Source organism: Eleutherodactylus coqui, chromosome 9, assembly GCF_035609145.1.
Source record: "Eleutherodactylus coqui strain aEleCoq1 chromosome 9, aEleCoq1.hap1, whole genome shotgun sequence".
Classification (NCBI taxonomy): Eukaryota; Metazoa; Chordata; class Amphibia; order Anura; family Eleutherodactylidae; genus Eleutherodactylus; species Eleutherodactylus coqui.
In genome coordinates this window covers 99168365-99189337 of record NC_089845.1, presented here as the reverse complement: position 1 = coordinate 99189337, position 20973 = coordinate 99168365, and the positions used below count along the sequence as shown (strand labels likewise).

Sequence of the window (20973 nt, the reverse complement as noted above, 5' to 3'; positions counted from 1 at the left end):
AAACTTGCATATGTCCGGTAAGACAACTAGCAGTACCTCACTCTTGCATGTCCCTTACATTCTATTTTGAGGCCCATCAATAGTATTGAGATGGTCGTTAATAGATAGTTGACTGATCCCTATGCAGAGACATTTGCACGGTGCTCTTAGCCAGAATGGCAAAACAGTGGAAAGGCAACACAGGCGCCATACAGTATCCCAGCTTACAAAACGTCTCAACCTCAATCCATATAGCATAATGATGTATCCTGTGGTAATCTGCTGGCGATGTCTGCGCAAATAGCACATTATTGTGCGTAAAATACTCTCGTTCACTGTGCAGAAAGGTTTCACAGGAGTGAATGTATTTTGCAATCCGCTCGTCTGAAGGAGCCCTTAAACTGATTTATTTGAATGCTTACAGTTGTAGGATCTGAGAGATGCTTCCTATTAGGTGACATGATGTTGATCTCATATTGCAGATGGGCTACTGGAAACTGACAAGGGCCTCCACCAGCGTGTCTGCTCTTGTGTAGTAGACCGCAATCACTACTTTTTGTATTGATTTTCCCATTTGAAAGTATACATCGGTACAGCAGGGCCACCTTGTTAAACAAGGTCTCGGTTTTCTGCCCGAGATACTTTCTGAGGCAGAACAAGCCATTTATTGTAGCGGCTGATAAATAAAGATGGTTTCACATTTCCAAATCCTTGGAGAATAGGAAGCACTACTTTGATTCCAAACTTATATAAGGTCTTCTGATCTAGCTGGGTATTGTACTGTATAGAATTACATTGTGCCATATAGGCCATAGGCGTCTAAATTCCTAATTCTGTAGATTTCTTGTTACTGGAGTGTAGTACATTGTGGGGGCTCTAACCTGTCAGGCCTAGGATGGTCCCAAGTCTGATTGAAGAGTGTAGATAAACCTCAGCAACCATTATACTCATTGCAGGTACGGAATTGGAAATGGAATACAACCACGATGGTTGTGCAGCAGTTCCTTTGACTCCTAGTAATGTGACTTGAAATATGCAAAATTTGCTCTTCTTGACTAAAGTATGTTTTCTCTAATAGAAAGTTACTTGAATTCTTGTGTTTAGTATGTGGTAAGGCTTGTACCCTCTACTCCTTCGCATTTCTTGGCAGTGGCTGACAAACATCATTGTACATGGAGATCTTTGAACTCTATGAAAGGCAAATACACTATCTTACCAAAAGTAATTGGACACCTGAGCAAGAATCAAAAGTAGTATTTAATTCCATATGTTGTTAATACTTAGTGGGGCTCCTTTGGCCCTAATTACATCAGATACTCTCTGTGGCATACTTTCTACTAATATCTAATACACTTCAGCTGGTATTTTCCTCCATTCATCCTGCAAACATCTGGTGAGTTTTCTCATCAGCTTGTCTTCAATGTCCAAGGAGTGTCGTCATTGGACAGTTGAATACTGGAAAAACTGTGGAGTGAGAGTTCAAAACAGATGGCTGTACCTGGGTGTGAAGAAGCCTGGGAAACGGCATTTACCTGAGTGTATTGTGCCAACAGTTAAGTACTGAGGAGGTTCCATCATGGTCTGCAGATGTTTTATGTGGCATGGTCTCAGTTTTAGTGAACCATGAACACGGGGGTGTACCATGACATTCTAGACAATAATTTGCTGCCCACAATGTGACAATACTCCGAGAATGGTCAGCCATACTTCCAACAAGTCAATGCGCCATGTCACAAAGCCAACGTTGTTTTACGTTGGTTTGAGCACATGCATGTTCCATGATTGGACTGGCCTATACAGAGTTCCAGCCTGAACCTACTGAACATCTCTGGGATGAACTGGAACGTCAGGTCAGGAAATATGAGGAGTGTCAATTTTCGTTGAGAGAACTCACCAGATGTTTACAGGATGACTGGAGGGAAATACCAGCTGAAGTGTATTAGATGTTAGTAGAAAGTACGCCACGAAGAGTATCTGATGTCATTAGGGCCATAGGAGACCCTACTACGGTATGTATTAACATACGTTAATAAATACTACTTACGATTCTTGCTCAGGTGTCCAATTACTTTTGGTAGGATAGTGTATTTGGCATACAGCAAATGCTTTAGTTCCATAGCAGGCCAATCTATTTTCCTGCCAAGAAATACTCAATGTCATAGAAGTCAATGTCCTACTTGGTGGTTGTCTTGCTCTATACCTGAGTGGAGGCTACAAGACTAAACACAAGTTTACATACGACTACCATGATGACTGACAAGGAAGAAGAAGGTGTCAATACTCTAACTGATTAGTTTTCCGAAGTCCTGTCTGTCCCATGTGACTTTCTTCATTGTTTTCTTATTTTCAGATAGAAATACATCTTTAAGTCTCCACCTTATTGAAGTCTGTTTTCTCTAAGCTTCTTGTATTTTATCAACTAAAAGCTTTGCTTTTCTGTCTTTTCACCCCCCTGTTTTGTGTGCAAACATTATCTGCCAATTGGCTGACAGTGTTTTTACATCCAAAATGCAAAGCAGACAGATGGGCGCCTCGGGGAAGAACATGACTAAAAGTACCAGCATCGGAGGGGATATGTATACATTGGAGAAGAATGATGGCAGCCAGTCCGACACCGCAGTGGGCACAGTGGGTTCAGGCAATAAGAAGAGAAGATCCAGCATCGGCGCCAAAATGGTGGCTATTGTTGGCCTCTCACGAAAAAGTCGAAGTACCTCACAGCTCAGCCAAACAGGTAGGACATGCTTTTAAGTTACATTTTTGTAAAGAAATTGTTTTACAAATGTTTTTGCAGTATTGTGCCATAAAGTGATTCTCAATGTCTCAGATACTCAGGGTTCAATAGTGGACCACATCCAGTGCTAACATTAGGTTCTTGAGCACTGGTCTCAGGGGGCTTCAGGGTGGGACAGATGCGAGTTCTCTGGGACATTTGGCATTTCTTCTATTGATGACCTATCCTCAGCTCAGTCCACACCGATCAGCTGATTTCCGGCACCACTGTCGGTATGGACAGCGCAGGAAGCAGATCATGCTGTCCGTAGGGTAGCGGCCATGTTGGTTTTGCAGGCACAGCTCACACTGAAATCAATGGGAGCTGTGCCTGCAGTACTAAACCGAGCTGCTGCAGTATTGACAGCGCTATCTGCTTTCGGCATTAACCACATTGACATTAGTGCCACGAATTAGTTGATTGGCGGGGATCCAAAGCAGCAAACCCCCACTGATCACCTATTGATGACTTGTCCTTAGGATAGGTCATCAATAGATAAAATGTCTAAAACCCCCTATAAAATAAACTTATTACTGCCTATTATATTGCATGTCGGGGGCTAAACGAATGAACTTTATGGCTCATAATTACCAGTGGATTATTGGACAGACACAAGGGGTGCTATATGATGAGCTATCGGAGCACAATGGGCGCATATACTGTTCTTGTAATAGGGCATCATCTGCTGACTGTGACCAGTCTGGGATGGGAATTGGATTGTTTACATGCTCTTGTCCATACATCATGCTCTAAATATGGAAGAAAGATCTACTGTACCTATCCCGTCTTTACGGATAAGGTTATTGAAGCAAACAATCCCCTTTATCCACCATTATGGCCCCTGCGATCAGTTCCCAAGAACTAATTCAATATAGTATGAATAGCAAGATTTGACATTTGACTTGTCCTGTTAGTTTAAGCGGTTGTCCAGCATTGAAGTCTTAATTACCTATCCTCAAGATAAGTCATCAATAGTTGATCAACAGGGGTCCACTGCTTGAGGCCTGCTAATCAGATCTTCACCAGGCCACTGTCACAGTGTATGGACTAAAGCAGACAGCTCTGTGCACTTTGCAGCAGCCCGGGTTGGTATTGCAGGCACGGTTCACATTGAATTCAGTGGGGCAACCGCTTTAAGCCATATTTACTATATTGAACCTCCTTTAAAGTTATTATATAGCCTTGCCTTTCTTAATGGGTTTTCCTAGTACTAAACTATTGATGACCTCTCTTCAGGATAGGTCATCAGTAGTTGATCAGCAGAGGTCCGCAGGTTAGGTTCGCCACCAATCAGTTCACTAAAGTGATAGGGGTGCTCATGTGAGTGCTGCTGTCACTTTAATCTATACCAGGCACAGTGTTGTATATTGTATAGTGTTTAAGCCTGGTATTGCAGCTCAGTCCGATTCACTTGAATGGGACTGAGCTCCTCTCAGGACATATGGCTGATGACTGTGACGTCATAGGCCAAAGAAGAAGCTGCAGTGCTCACCTGAGTGCCGCATCCTCTTCAATGAGCTGATCGGCAGGAATCCCAAGCCGCAAACCCCCGCTAGTCAACTATTCATGACTTATCCTGAAGATGGGTCATCAATAGTTTAATCCTGGAGAAATGCTCTGTATTCTGCTGCGGGATACACTTAGGTGCACTTGACCTGTACAAAGGATCATTGTGATTAATGTATATATGTAATGAATGCATAAATGATCTGTATCGTGTTTACATACAAGACAAAGTGGCTTATATTGATTAAACACTATTTGTTTAACAGAAGTGGGTCTACTGCTCTCAAAAGAGATTTTTTGAGCAATCTCTAACAATAAGATCATCCCAGGATGTCCCAGAGATCAGCTGTAATATGTGGAGGAACAAGTGTTTAATTTCCCTGCAGCGCCACCACAAGGGAAATTAAGCTTTACACAATTACCATTGAATACCATACAAGATGCAATGCACAGATGTGTTGGGTCCTCTAGAACAATGGAAGCTCTTTGTGGCTAATAGATGTAGGTTCTAATTGGCCTTCACAGATTAGATTTGTTAAAAGATCATTATTGATACACTTTATTAGAACCTACTAAAAACATACACACTAGGGCTAGACAGCTGGGGTGGGGTATCCAAACGTAAGGGAAACCGCAATGCTCAATGCTGCGTTTACTGCAGATTCCGCCCTGTTTCAGCAGCGCTGGCATAGTTTATGCCAGCGTTTTGGCTGCGTTTTCAGCTCGGCTAAAAACGCAGCCAAGGATGCTGAAAAGAAAAAAAAAGCAATACTCACCTAGCCGCTGCAGTCCAGGTCGCGGCCGCTGGTCTCTGCCGCTCATCCGGGCTTCTCCAACACTCCCAAGTCTATTGCCATAGGCCAGGTTTGAGAACCCCGCCTCGAGCAATAGAGTGCTGTGATTGGTTGTCGGCGCTGGCTTGATGCCCAATCACAGCCCTTCATTGACTGTCTCAGCCAATCAGAGCTTGCCGGCGCAATTTGGCACGCTACGGGACGGATACTATATAGGAGGGTGACGTCATTTTTTCGTCACCAGTTCTGTATTTTCTTACACACGACTTTTCCTCTCAATTTGCAATACATATTCGATTGATATTTAATTCAGTCTTTCAGTCTCATCTAGGCTCCCGTATCTCCTGAAGATCCACCATACTGGCGGTGAAATAAGTAGAGCTAGAGGAGCAACACAATTAGTTGGCAGAATTAGCAATCGACACTATGAGCTAGAGGAGCTGCGACAAGTTGGCGGCGTTAGTAATCAAAATTATCCGAACCATTGAGTGGACAGTACTATATTCTCGGTGTCTCTATAGTAGACACCTTGAGTCTATCAGGGTTCTCACCTCTCTATCCGAGCTGAGAGTTGTTGCTCTCCCCTTTATCTGTGTCTGAGTTTTTTTTGTTTTTTCTCTGTCTTGTCGCTGGATCGTTGCAGTTTTCCTTATGTTTGGATACCCCACCCCAGCTGTCTAGCCCTAGTGTGTATGTTTTTAGTAGGTTCTAATAAAGAGTATCAATAGTGAATTGATCTTTTAACCAGTCTAATCTTTGAAGGGCTATTAATTACTACTTAGACTTTCTGCACTCTGTGAATTCTTAGGTTCTAATTGGGGACTACCATCTATTTTGTAAACCAGACAAAGCCCTTTCAGGTGGCTTCATATTGATACAAATCAATTCTATTTGATTGCATTCTGCATATCTTATAGTGCTAAGTAATTACAGGTTATAAGTAGAGGACTATTCCATACAAATACATTTATGCACGATAGATGAGGAGTCATCCCACCAATAGGGAGAACAGCGGTCTGCTGATCTCATTTTGCACCAAAAGGTGCCTGGCAGTGGCCCATAAGAGTGGAGGCTGGGGATTACCTGCTGTGGAGGTGTTCTTCTCTCCATTATATTCTGTTGGAGAGGCATAGATTATAATAAAAAAGACATCTCCTCTTCTGAATAGTTATAAGGGTTGTCCAGTTGTAAACTATTGATGGCCTATTATTAGTAGATGAGCAAGGGACTACTGCTTGGGATCCCAGCTGATCAGCTGTTTGCCAGGCCATTGTGCTCATGCACTTTGTTGCTTTCTGCAGGAAGCAGAGCGTTCCACTCCCTCTGCATAGGCCAAGCTCGGTATTGCAAACCAAGTTCCCACTGAAGAGAATGTTTTTTTTGCCTGTAATACTAAGCCGGCCACTGCATTGGGAATGGAGTTGTCTGATTTCTACAGAAATTAGCTCAGTGCACTAGCGCAATGGCCTGGCAAATGGTTGATCAGTAGGACTCTCTGACAGTAGACCCCACTGGTCTACTGTTGATGGCCTATCCTAAGGATACAACTATACAACCGCTTTAAAGGGTTTTTTTCTGGACTTTTCAAAAATTTGCTAAGGGCAGGAAATGAATTAAGACCTTAAACTATTTGGCACTTGTCCTTAAATGTTCGTCCAGTCCGGTCCAGCTGCTCTGGTCCCCGCTGCTCCAATCGTGCAAGCTCCTGTGGTGATCACATGCTGTTCATCATTCACGCAACCATTGCATCCAGTCACTGAATAGCACAGGACCGCTTTGCTCAGTGATCAGCTGGAGGGATTACATGCATGATCACTGCAGGATCTTCCAGGACAGAAGTGACTAGGACTGCGGACAGCTGTGCTGGAGTGGCTGGAAACATTTAAAGGGATTGTGCCACAATCAACTTTTATCTCCTATCAATACGATAGGTAATAAAAGTCTGATAGTTGAGGATCTCAATTGCTGAGACCCCCATCAATCCCAAGAATGTAGGTTACCTGTTCGCCTCTCCTCCTTACTGCACCGCCAGGAGATGGAATGAAGCGGCAGTCAAGCACGCACAGCGCTATTCTGCTCATCTTTATTGGGACTGTCGGAGACAGCTGAGTACTTGCACTCGATTGTTTCCATCAGCCCCATTGAAATGAATGAAGCTACACCACAGAATTTCCACGTAACTGTGGGTGGATGAATCAAGACCACAGTGACGAGAAGAGCGGGACATGGAACCCTCATTCTCAGAATCGGTGTGGGTCTCAGTCCAGACTTCTAGTACCTATCCTATGGAAAGGTGATAAATGTCGGTTGCAGTACAACCGCTTTTAATGTGTGAGTACTGCAAAGTTTAGGGGCAAACTTGCTGATTGTGAAGGGTTTCACCGCAAAGATCGGATGAAAACGGGTCCTGTGTCTCTCTTCCTTCTCACTGCGGGGTTACTGAACTCCCCACAGCAAGGAGGAGACTGAATGGAGTGCTGGTTACAAAAGCGGACTGACTCTCCATTCAATTTCAATGGGACTGTAATGCTCAGATATTTCCGTCAGCCCCTTTGAAATGAATGAAGTGTCAGCTGTGCATGCTCGACCTGCACCCCATTCATTCTAACATCACTGTGGGGGTGAAGCAACCCCACAGTGACAGGCAGAGGGGAATGTGGGATCCCCGTTCTCAGGATTGGTGGGGTCTCAGTAGTGAGACCCCCAACGATCACACTTTTATCATCTATTCTTTGGAGATTTCCATCAATCAGCAAGTTACCCCTTATCCTGTGGATAGGACATAGTATGTGATTCTGGTACAATCCCTTTAAGGATTGTACTATGCAGGGTGACGGTTGCACTTGTCATAGTCAAGCCTTCTGGCTCCTTCACTATGGGGGGGTGTTACCTTGTAAAATGATATGTTTGTGTTGAAAGCTCCATTAAATGTTATGTCTATGCGCTTCTGTAACTCCTCAGGATTTAATTCTCTTTACAGAGCAGGAAAGGCTTTTGCTTTAATAGCTGTAATAATAATTAGATCTACAAGGCAGTGATTGTTCGCAGGAATACAGGAGGGACCGTGTCAGACACTGTCATGTAATTAAGCAACAGCATAATGTGCCTTCACCTTCTCCAACCTCAACCATTGCTAAATAACATCAGTCATAGAGAAAGACAACACAAACAAGTGAATGACCGGAGGGATGTAAGACTCCGTCAGCATCCTACACTCACCGCCTGGTTCCCATCTCCCTGTTAACACTTTACTGACCTTCCTGTTCTATCTGTAACCCTCAGAAAATATCCACAAACGCCAGTAGTGGTCGAAGCCGCGGCCATTTATTAAAACACTTTTTCCGACATATTATGAAATGTCTCATTAATGCATTAAATAACATTTACATAATATTTTAAGAATATTTTGAGATGCGACGAAAGGTACCTTTATACAACTGTCCTAGTCATTCTAGTGAATGGAGGTGGAGCAGCCGAGGATCGTTCCAGTCGCTCGCTTCCGCTCATAGTAAGTAAGCAGGATTACTCAAACAATGAGCGGCTCCTGTTCACCCAGGCCAACAGTCACTTAGTTTTTAGTTTTGCTAAAAACTCAGCAACTCCGAAAAGTGAGTGATTTTTTTATTCAGTGACCTGTCGGAAATCAATAACACTAGCGTGAACAAGCCCCTACTTTGTGTGTGTGCGGGGTGGAAACAAAGGGCATTTTATTGCTTTGTGGAGGGCATAAGGTGGACACTATTCATGTGGGCATAAGAGAAGCAGTTAGGGTGGCATATGTGGGGCACAAAAAGGGCACTATCACCTAGCTGGGCACCTCTGTATTATTATCTTTTGTGAGGCACAAGAGCACATTATTACTTTGAGGAATGAAAGAGCACACTGTCACCTTGTGGAAGGCACAATGGAAGCACTGTTACTTTATTGGACACATAAAAGGGTCATTGTTACTTTGTGGGGGGCACAACAAAGGCACCTGAGTACTGTTACCTTGAAGGGAGTATAGAGGGGGCACTATTACATTGTGGGGGACAATTTAACTGTGGCGCACTAAAGGGGCAGTACCACCTTATGGCCACAAAGGGAGATTATGACAGTGCAGGGTCACCAAGAATGGCATTAGAAGTGTAAGGCATAAAAAGGCGCTATTATTTTGTGGTTAGCACAATGGGGAAATTATTACTGCGTGGGGGCACCATTACTTTATGGGGCACTAACAGGGGTACCAGTAGTCTAGTGATGCCTCTGACTGCTAGTGCTGCATTGATGGGTCACATAAGAGACCCAATAATGCAGCTTAAAGTCACGCATGAGCCGTGGCTGCTGGCCTGAACAGGAGGTGCATGCTTGCTGGGGGTGAAATCGGGTGACCAAGCTAAACGTTTGTACTAATGCCCATGAGTCTTTAGCTACGCCCCTGGTCCTGGCCACATAACTGATTTTCTATGGTGCACCAGGGTTATTTCAGCCTAATTTCTCTATTCTTGATACCATCAGACCCCAATGCAAAGGCATGTTTTACACTTGAAATATGGAAGCTCCTCACACCTCTTATTTGCTGGGATAAGCAGAGCAACAACTTCAGATTTATTTTAGTCCGTGCTAATAAAAGCCATGAAACATTGAGAAGTAAAACAGTTACTTTAGCAGCAGCCCTCAGTCCCACGCCCATTAACAGAGCTGGGATTTTGGGGTTTGTTGCATAATGAAAATGAGTGGTCTTAGTTTAAGTAGCTGATTATAAAAGGCACAAGCAAAACTTTACTATTTCATGAGCTGCGCTCGCGTTACATTTGCAGAGGAAGAATTGTGTCCCATTTTCAGGAGCCAATGTCACTGGTTCAAGCTGTTTCTATGTGTAATCTGTGTGTATACAGAACGACAATCAGTGGAGGTGCCAAGATTTGCTACATATGTCTTAAGAAACTTGCACTTCTTAAAACATTTGTCACACTTATGCCAGCACAAACTTTGCTTGGAATGACGTATGAAACTTGGGTCTTAATAAATATATCCCAATGGTTCCAAAAAGCCATGGCATCATATAGGAATGTACTGTGTATAACAAGATGTTAGCGCAATGTTCTTGTGTCCCAAATTACAGCACTTTGTGTAATCCTGCCTGACTCTATTTATAAAAACGCAGAAATATTTATAGGTTTTAGACAAATGCATTGAAAACAAGGCTAGAAGACACCTTACTTTTACATCTGCATAACTTGTTACAATCCATTATTAGTACTGGTCACTAAACCTTAGCACGGACAGTGACGTCAATCTCCAGACAGGAATGCCTCCCAGGAAACACACTGCCTGCATGCTATCTGTTAACTGGTTAATCCATAGGCTGCCTTGAGTTAACTTCTCTCTGCTCATCTACTGTTTATACACTAACTAGTCATTAGTTGGCATAATATATATATATATATATATATATATATATATATATATATATATCTGAGCTCGTAGTTGGCAGTGTTTGGCAATCTTTAGGCTGGCTGTCCACGGGCAAAAGTTCATAGCATGATCCGCGGCGACAAATCTCACGCAGATCACACTTGAAACGCTTTACATAAGATAACTACATCTTCCATGCTGCGATTTCTCCCCCGCCAGCGGAAAATCGCAATTGATTTCCGCTCCTGGGCAGGAAATCACGGCTCGTCATTGCATGCTATGGGCTGGATTTGCTGCAGAATCCCGCGCCGGATTTTGCAATGCAAATCCACCCATGTGCAGGAGGTCTAAATCAGTGCAGGTCCGCCACTTGAGATCCCTGATTAAAGTTACAGTGGCTCTCAGGTACTTGTTGTTATCACTTCTGTCCATTCCAGTCACAGTACCATAAATTGTATAGCGGCTGCGCCTGGTATTGTAGCTCAATCCCATTCACTTGAATGGGACTAAGCTGCTCTCAGGACATGTGACTGATAAACGTGACGTCACAGGTCTGAGGAGAGGCCGCTGTGCTCACCCAAGTGCCATGGCCTCTTTAGTCAGCTGATTGTCAGGGATCTGAATCCTGAGGATAGGTCAGCAATAGTTTTGTCTTGGAAAACGCTTTTAACAGAGAAGAGGACTGAAACAGTACATCTGCACCCACTAAATGCTTCCTGGTGTGCAAAGAATGCAGTAAAGAATGATGTATGAGCATAACCTCATCAGAAGCACTTAATGCTCTGTGCAAGCCTAAATGTAGCCACAGACCTTATCTGTTGGCCGAATGCTTGTTTGGCTAACAACTATTACTCCCATACACATGATGGGTTCTTAATGGAGAGAAAAAAATAAGCCGCTGTCAGACACCTCTTATCGCCAGTGAGAACAAACAATTGGTTAAGTTGCCCAAACCTTCTCCCCGCAACATCTGCCATCGGGAAGGACTTGAGACACACTCATACGCATTAGATGGTTGGCCAGTACTGTTGAAATCTGTATGTTCAGCCAATGTTCATCTAATGCATATGGGCAACTTAAGAGAGTCCTGCATTGTTTAGCCAAAAGGACTAACTTAGAGGCAGCATGTACTTTTTGGATTTAGCATACGATATTTTTGACCCCTGATTTGGCACATGGAAGATACTCGTATTCAGTTGGTGCAAGTGCACTTAGCCCCCATATTTCAGCATCCAATAGATGTGTTGAAGGGTCAGTCTTTGATATGAGACTTTAGAGGATGATGATTTCTGCTTATGAGGAGGGAATGTAGCGTGTTTCTTGGAGTAGAAGTCTCATGATATACTTCTATGTACTATAAGCAGACGCTCCATTTCTTCTCATTACGGTAATAAGATCCTTTAATCTTCATAGATGTATTCGATTTGTGTAATTTTTCTTCATATTCTGTAGGCCATAAATATTTAATTTACTTTAGTGGTCACAGTTTGTACTTGGCCTCATCCTCGTACACTTGGGACATTACATCTTAAATTGACAATTATCAAGATGGAGCATAGCGGACTGTGTGGTACAGAACTACATCATGCCCTTATAGCTCTAATGGTTAACTGGCAGCAAGTATACAGTAGATACATCCCTTAATGATCTGTCAACTTCTGTGTACACAGACTGCAATTCCTGGGCTACCTTCCCTGTAATGATCATCAATCTGTATAACCACCACAATCCCATGATTCTTTGGATAGCGTTCTTGAACTACACTTTGCCGCTGTTATGTGAGTGTGTCTGCTATGGAGTCTAAGTTGAGCTATAAGGTCCAATGGATCTGAGGGGCAGACACAACAAGCGATTATAACATTTCTCTATCATTCATATACAGTCCAGCACTTCCTTATCTTCAAGGTAGGAGCAGGACCATATAATTATCTATATGGAGGACCCTGGATAAAATATGGGGCAGATGTACTCTCTGCTTAAATCTCTATTGGAGGCTGTCCAAAAATCAATGGGGTTCATTTAACGCCGTTTGGCTCCATTATAGGACAGATCTACCTTTCTGTTTTTCTGAGAGAGCAGAGAGGAAAGCATAGAGCATATGTGAAATTAGCCTTACTGTATGATTGTGCGTTGATCTTGATATAAAATGGCGTATGGTGGCGGTATCTTATCATTAATTTTGCACCATTCTCTTTCTCTTTTGCACCTTGTTGATTCATTTGGAGTTTTGTCTTCTGAAGCTGGAGGGACTTGATTAGGGTGTCTGCACATGACACATTTACTAAGTACAACTTTGTGCAAAAGTTACAAAGTTTTGTACCAATCTACTCCACTAGAGAAAAGATGTAGAAATCGGCAAAATACATGTCACTGAATCAAAATTCAGTTCTGAGGACAGCGTAACCCTGCCAAAAATAGTAAATGACGTTTTACAAATAAAGCACAAATTATGGTAACAAAAAAAAGCACTTCCAGTAAATTCCCCCCATTGTTGCATTAAGCTTTACACCTATTTATAAAGCAAATGCATCAAAAAGAATAATTTACTGTGCCTCTCTCAACAAGGAAGAGTGGATTAACAGAAAATGGATGTGGTTTAGCAAGAAATGATGTGACTTATGGCCTAATGTGCGTTATTACAGTGTGGGGGCACAAAAAAGGCATTATGCATTATGGTGGTCAGTACAAAAGAATTATTATTGTGTGCGAGCACAGTTATTTTGAGAAGCACTAAAGATGGCACTTTTACTATGGGAGGCACTGAGAGGAGTATTGAGAGTAGCGGCAGGATGGAGAGAGTATAGAGAGATGAGTCATAGCTTTAAGAAATCTTCATGGAGGTCTGGGCAAGATGGAGAAGAATAGGGAATGTGGACAACACCAATGATAGAAAACATTATTTGTAATCACAGTTGGTGAGTCAGTGACAACCCACAGCCTCTAATTGGGCTCAACACATTTTAAACTGCAGCTTGTTAAGAATCAAGGTACCCACAAGCAACAAACCTCTTAAGCTACAGTGGCGCAAAACCGAGTAATCCCAACAAATAATTAACAACTATGAACTAGCTTCCCAGGGTCCGCCCCTTAGAGAAGCTAACGAACTTAAATCAACTCAAAATGGCTATTATGCCAATAATATTGCAAATCCATCGTTGTCCAGGACCTGCCAGCCATTACAAAGACAACTTCACCCCGCTTACCCTAAACATTGAGGCAAACTGCATAAATACAGTATAAAGAAATTACTCGTGTCCCTCCTCCCTGAAACCCAAAACAATGATTGTTGGGACTATGTTTCTCTGCTAGAAACAAAATGTCTCCCTTTCCTGCCCCCTTATAAGCCCCCATCAACAACTCCCAACATCCACCAACGTTAATACCCGCTTTGACATCCTAGTCTAGAACTGCCCCCCCCCCCAACCCCTTCCTGATCAAACCAACTTCCCAAACCAAGATTAACTCCTGCCTGCCGGTCATGTCACGCCCATACTATGCCCAGCCCTGTGTTTACAATATGTGTGCAGGCGCTGCCTGAAGAAAAGAGTCAGACTGACTGACCGAGCACTAACTTCCCCTGGTGACTACACAGAAAAGGGGAGCTGGGTAAGTGTTATATGCACATCCTCACTCCCTGTCCCATAAGCACCATACCGTAAGTTAGTTTATGGTGCTTATAGGACATGACAGGTTCCCTTTAAACATATGATAGTGCAGGAGTCATTCGCATGGTGTACATACAAATGCAGAAAGAGATTGAGCATACTCTGTACTTAATCGCCATTAGCCACGCATTAAGTAATGACCAGTGAGACTAACACTAAATATATTGGGAACTGTCCATTCTAAAGCACTAGTAAATATATCTGCTTCGTTCCTTGGCTTCGTGGCTGAACATCAAGCTCTGACGTAATGCCACAGAATACATTTTTTCTGCTCCATTAATATAACAGACGTTTAGAATTAATTACTGCAAGTAAAGTTCTTGCATCACTTAAATGACTAAACAACACAAAGAAAGGAGATGTGGGTCAAGACGGGTACCAGAAGACGGAGATAATGGGTCGAGAAGGGTATCGGAATAACGGAGATGTGGGTCCGTGCTCTATGGCCGGGGACATATGTTCCCTTCTAAAGCAAAATGATATACTAACATCTTAAGTGCACGCACTATTCCTAAGTTTTATGTGACAATATGCAGATTCTACAAGATTTTTGAACCATTTTAATATTCCTTTCCATTTGGCTATCCAGCCATTCTGTAATGTAGGCCTGATCCATTCACAAAGCAAGCATGAAATATGCGCAGCCATATGGTCATTATCACTACAAAAATATGGCCATACTGGAGTAATACATTGGCTCAGAACTGCAGAATGTTCTAAGAATCTTCTCGCTCAACGTTTAGATGCCGATGATGTCCTTGCAAATTGTGTTTTCTTAACATACTTTGTGTAGGTGGCGGCAGGAGAGCCTTCTATGTGGACCTGTCATAGTGTTTGGATTTCTGCACATGAAATACATTAATGTGGATGGAATTAAATTGCATGTACGAGTAGAATTAAAGTACTCGGCCATCAGAAGACCTAAAGTGGATTCTGTTTTTGGTTGTCCGCTGCAGTGAAGGCTATAAAACCATTATATAATTCTGGTGCAACAAAATTACACATCACATATTCCTAATCAGTCACACTGCATTGGATGTGACAGATCCGGGTCCCCTGAGCACAGTCAGCCAAATTTTGCAATCTGAGATACCTTGTTATTTCCCATCTGTGTACCATCTACCATCTCTCTTCATTGTGATATGCAAGACCAGGCAAGCCATGATCGAATATATGGTGCAATTCCTGGTGAGCAACGACACTGTACTTGCTGCTGCCCCTTCCTTTAGCCGATTAGTGGGGGTGTATTGAGTTGCACCCAGAGTATGAGTGCTCAGCTATCTTCTGCAGTCCAATTGAAGATGAATGGAGTTGCACCACGAATGCTCAACCGTCGCTCAATTCAATTTCCTTCTCACTGTGGGCCCATAGTGATGAGGAGAGGGGGACACAGGACCCCCATTCTTGGGATCAGCAGGGGGTCTCAGTGGCAACCCTCCACCTACGATCCCAGAAGACCCCTTTAATCATAGACGTTGTACTAGAGTACATGGAACTGTTGAGCTGATTCTTTCTTTCTATCAACAGTATAGATGATGAGAATCTGACCATTGGGCCCCTCCATGATCTCTCAGATGTGGGATACCATCCCTACTCACCAAGATGGACTTTGTCAGGAGGAATCCAAAACTATTGTATGCAAAATTCAGCACTCCTGCTAAAATCTTAAAGTTGTTATACCAAAATCAACTTTTATCAACCATCCACAGGATTCGTGATAAAAGTCTGATCGTGGAGGTGTCACCACTGAGATCCCTACTGATCCCAAGAATAGTTCCTATGTCTCCCTCTCCTCCTCACTACTGTAGGGTAACTGCACCCCCTGTAGTGAAGAAATTGAATGGATTGACAGTCGAACATTTGTGGTGCCGCTCCATTCCTCTTCATTAAGACTGCAGGAGATAGTTGAGCACTTATACGCAGCTATTTCCATCAGCCCCAGGAAAATGAATGGCGTAGCGACGTGCATGTGTGCTGCCAATGATCGTTCGGCGCACACCTTTCTGCAAAGTTATTGGCAAGTCATTGAAGGGCAACTATTACCTTTTTATACCAGATGATAATTAATCAACTACCAACTATATTTATGTGAGCTGAAACGAAGTGACTAGTGAACAAATTCTCACTCGTCACTCGGTTGGTGGCTGTGATTACACGGAATAACTATCACTTACATTCCCTCTACTGAGCAACTAGTCAGTGTCACGATTGTGCGGCACACAAGCACCACACTCAGCACAGACGCAGGGTGACGTTCACAACCACTGCAGTTGAATACTACTATACACTGTAGAACAGTGTGCATCATGCTATGCTGAACAGTAACACCACTCCAGGGAGAAAGAAGCCTGGCCATAACCTACCGGGGGGGGGGGTAAAGGGTCCCTACCTACAAGCGGAGTAATCGCCTCGATAGAGGCGGCTCCACAGTCTTCTTCCTGAGCTCTGATTGTCCTTATAGAGGCCCCTGGAGCGATGAACCGAACAGCAATGCAATACAGAAATGAAAACAGAAAATACAACTGAAAAGTAAACTGAAGCAACTTATCTGGAAGTAGCAGTACACCCAGCACAGAGGAGCTGCACTCTCCACTACTCCTCTATGGAGCTGAATAAGCAGCACTGAGCAAAGGAAGGAGTGAGAATATAAGACTACTCCGCACCTAAGAACTGGCAGACAATTACAGGACTACACCTCCAACTTTCTCCCAGGCATGATTAATCCACCATGCATCCATGCAGCAAAGAGAGACAGAATCCAGCAGTCTCTGCACATGGTGCATTAACCCTTGTCCTGCATAACAAGGCAACAGGTCTTGGCCTGCGTCGAGGCCACCATGCCATGATGCTGTTGTGACCGACAAGCCACGACAGTGAGATGATAGTTGTCCCATGAAAAGCCAGCCTTAGAATCTGGGATCCCAGTGTAGCTAGTCAGTTGTGCTAAGAAATATGAATGTATCTTCATAAGGCCTTTTACACAAGCACTGATAATGCTTTCAGTTTAATTGCCGGGCTGCACCCAGACTTGCAAGTTCAGCCCAACGATTTCTGGTAAATCGTGGATAATACCATGTTTCCCCGAAAATAAGACACTGTCTTATATTACTTTTTGCCCCAAAAAGGGCATAGTGTCTTATTTTCGGGGAGGCTTATACTCACCTCATGGTCCGCGGTGTCCGGATGGTCTCCGGCGGCGCTGCAGCAAGTGTCCTCCCCGTCTGTCTGCTCAGCTTTTTTCTGGCGACAGGGCTTTGAATACTCCGCCTCCACTAAAGCGAGTGCTGTGATTGGCTAATGACAGCGCCATCTGCCAATCACAGCCGCTGCTCGATGAGCCAATCACAGCACTTCAGTGATGTCATCCACAGTGCCACCGGAGACCATCAGGACGCCACGAACCAGGTGAGTATTGTTTTTTTTTTATTTTGGGGGCACCTGAGCTAAGTCCTATTTTCGGGGGAGGCCTTACATTTCAAGCCTCCCCCGAAAACCCGATAGGTATTACTATCGGGGTAAGACCTATTTTCGGGGAAACACGGTAGTAGCAAACTCTGCCACTTTCGTACCAGGGCCCTGAAAGACTTCACATACTAAACTGTGCCTCTGCTTATAACAGCTGCTGCATATTATATCTTTTCATCAAGTAGGTAGATGTCCTCAATAGTAATCACTTCACCATACAAGGGAATGTCTTTGCCAAGCAGACCAAGATGAGAAGTAAACACTTGTAATAATCCTGAAGTGTGTTTCATGTTACAGTGGAGACTAAGTGATAAGAGCCATTCAGATGATCATTGTAGGAGTCCCATGTTGTTGCCTCCTGGATTGGATTGGAGCCAAGTGCGAATTTAGTCCCAGATTGCACAGTTTTTCAATGCAGGATTTTTGTTGCCAAAACAAGGCATAGAGTCAGAAATTACTTCTAGATGCATAGCTTAAAGTTCCTGGGCCCCAATGCAAGGTTCTGGGGGCCCCTCACCTAGCATGTCCATTTATAATACTGGTGTCGGCTTATTTAGCAGAGGGGCTCCCTCAGATACCAAGGGCTGAGTGCAACTGCTACCGACCATCTTTAAATATGCCCCTAATTATTTCTATTCAAATTGTGGCTCCCCTGGATCAGTATCGCCGCTTTCATTACAAAAAAAGCTTCAGCTATCACGTGCCATTCATTGTGCACTTGTCCATCGAGCCAATCACAGGCAGTTATCCTACCACGAACAGCACGTGACTGCTGAAGTTTGTGATTTATGTTATGAGCTTGCTTCTGTTTCCGTACTTGTGTTTTGAGCTAGGTTCTGGTGTTTTATTTATGTACTGAGCTTGGTTCTGGTGCTGTATTTCTTATTGGCTTGGTTCTGCTACAGTATATGTTATGAGAGTGGTTCTTGTACAGTATTCATTCACTGAGCTGTTCTGATGTGTGTATGCTTTCCACACAAGCAGAATAAAGGCAGACTGCCTAATAGTACAATATATATAATTTTTTATGACATGGGGGCACCAAAAAATTTCTGCTTAGGGTGCCATCTAACATAAGGCCGGCACTGCTCTATTCTTGCCCTGGAGAAGTGGAGAGGAGGCTATTAATGTGTGTTATTCTCTTTCTTGAAGACTAAGGGCTGCTACAGGAGCTTAGATGGGGTCTGGGTCCAAGATGGCCTCCACCAACCCTAATCCAGCTTTGTCCAAAATGTACCCATTGATATTCACCAGGAGGACTTGAGCTCTTCTATTCAGTTCTAAATTAAACTTTTCTTGCATTAATTATGCAAGCAAGCTATGTATTACTGTAAGACATCATTTGGGTTCCTCTAGGTCCATACAGAACATCATATTATGCCTTGGCAGGCCAAATCTACTGATCATGCTATTTTGGATTTCTCTTCTGCATAATTTAATCCCTACTCGCTCTTCCTGTGTTAATTCTAAGTGACTAATATTATCCTACTATCCCTCCTCCTGTCAGAATGGTAGATAAGATTCTCAACACTTCAACACCCCGAGGCAGGAGCAAGTTTTCCTATCGGATCATTCTTCCTTTTTCCCCATTACTGTCAAAATGAAGAAATTGGCTACAACAAGTTTTCGTTGCAGTCGAGAAGGATTTTTTTTACACTTTGTACTAGTTAAAAATACACCTGCAGCCTCCAGCATCTATATTAATAGGCTGATGCTTCCCTGGATGGAGCCATAGAGTGTATGGGGCTCGCAAAACGTGGACGCTGCATGCGTCTTAGCATATCACAACATTGGGAAACCTTTTTTTAGAACTTTTCAGGTTTTATTATTTATGCTGTAATCGTCGCCGTGACTCAGCTCGCGCTTTTACAGCTTCTGATTGTGGTTTTGGATCTCAGCTGCTGCCCACTCACTTGGCATTGCTCTCCGGTGGGAGGAAATGAAGACGTGACTACTGTACGCATTACATCTAATTCCAGTGGTTTGTTTACACACACACGTACTCCAGTTTGTCCGTAAATCTTATTGGCAGCAAGTACTTCTGTCTAAAATAGCTCCTTGCCCGTGGTATACCGTGAGTCAGGAGTTCTCAGGTATAGAGGCGGACAAAACATAGATGTGCCCGTAATAGGCACGGTCATCCTGGCCTATGGATGTTACACACCAACATGAGTGTTTCACTATACTGAGTTATAAAATCAGCTGCAATCTCCCATTAATTGTTACTTGGTTTGTAAAAATATGAGAAAATCTCAAAAACATTGCCAGAAAACAGCTTACTGGGTCAGTCTGAGTGGATCATAATGATCTTTTTCAGAAACATATCAGCTTGTTTTAGTAACTACTTGTATTCTTTATCAATCCCTTCATCTGCCGTACATGTAGTGGGATGTGGCCAGGGATCGTGTAGAGCAGGCGACAGCTGACGTCCGGCTGCGATCAGCAAAAACTCTTGATTGCTTCGGTTAAAGGGGATTTCCGATTTATTGGTGGCACTGGGACATGGAGTATATATTTTAAAAAATAAACTAAATATTCACCTCCCACTGCCATCCCTCTCCGGCCTTCTGCTTACAAGTGCTGCAGCAGTCACGCAGATTATTGTTTACGCACATGTAGCCAATACAAAGCTTGACAGCAATGTCATTGATGACGTCCTGTAGACCTGTCAGTGGTGGTGGGGCTTCTACATTAGAAGCCCATGCGACTGCCGCAGCGCCAGACCACCAAAACGGTGATCCAGCACTGAGGTGAGTATATATTTAAAATGTATATAGTTTCAAGCAAGGGGGGGCCAAAAGTATATAAAATAACTCTAAATAAACTAATTTAACTGTCAATTCTGACAGCAGCATTTAAATATCCCGATAGAGATGTAAATGCCCTGAACAGCCCAATCATGATGAGATTGCAGGGTGTAACTCAAGTGTTATGGAAGCTGTGGGACAATGCGCAATATGCTGCGCAATTCCCTGAGAAAAAGAACACATCTGCAACTTATTAGGCTAAATAGCTTTAAAAGCATGGTGCGGGTCTGTCCCGCGCCCATGTGAACTGGCCCTGTAAGCACAAAAACTACTACAAGTAATACACACAAAAACATGCGCAAAAGTGCATTGTTCATGGTGTAAATGGGTTGCGCTTACACAAGCGCTTTTGCACATATGCTCATGTGAAGGAGCCTTTAGTGACACCCGTACTATTAGATCAGGCATGCTGTCCTGCACCTTCTAAGTGTATCATACAAAACCCCGCAACCCCGGGCTTACCCAGCATCACAAGGCTACACATCTCCAAGAGTAATAGTAAAATAGGAGGTATTAACTGATATTTTGGACAAAATACCCAGGTCCAGATATGTCTTTCCTTACTTTTCCTCTTTGCTTGACTTAGT

General features: G+C 43.3%; 1 protein-coding gene across 4 annotated transcripts in view; it reads left to right on the top strand.

The window, feature by feature from the left end:
* RIMS2 (regulating synaptic membrane exocytosis 2) overlaps positions 1-20973 on the top strand; it is a 690919-nt gene that overhangs the window by 618159 nt on the left and 51787 nt on the right. For all 4 annotated transcript variants that reach the window (XM_066578097.1, XM_066578099.1, XM_066578100.1 and 1 more), the window contains one exon: positions 2472-2713. In XM_066578097.1, the coding sequence (XP_066434194.1) occupies positions 2472-2713 (242 nt within the window). The remainder of the gene's footprint in view (positions 1-2471; positions 2714-20973) is intronic.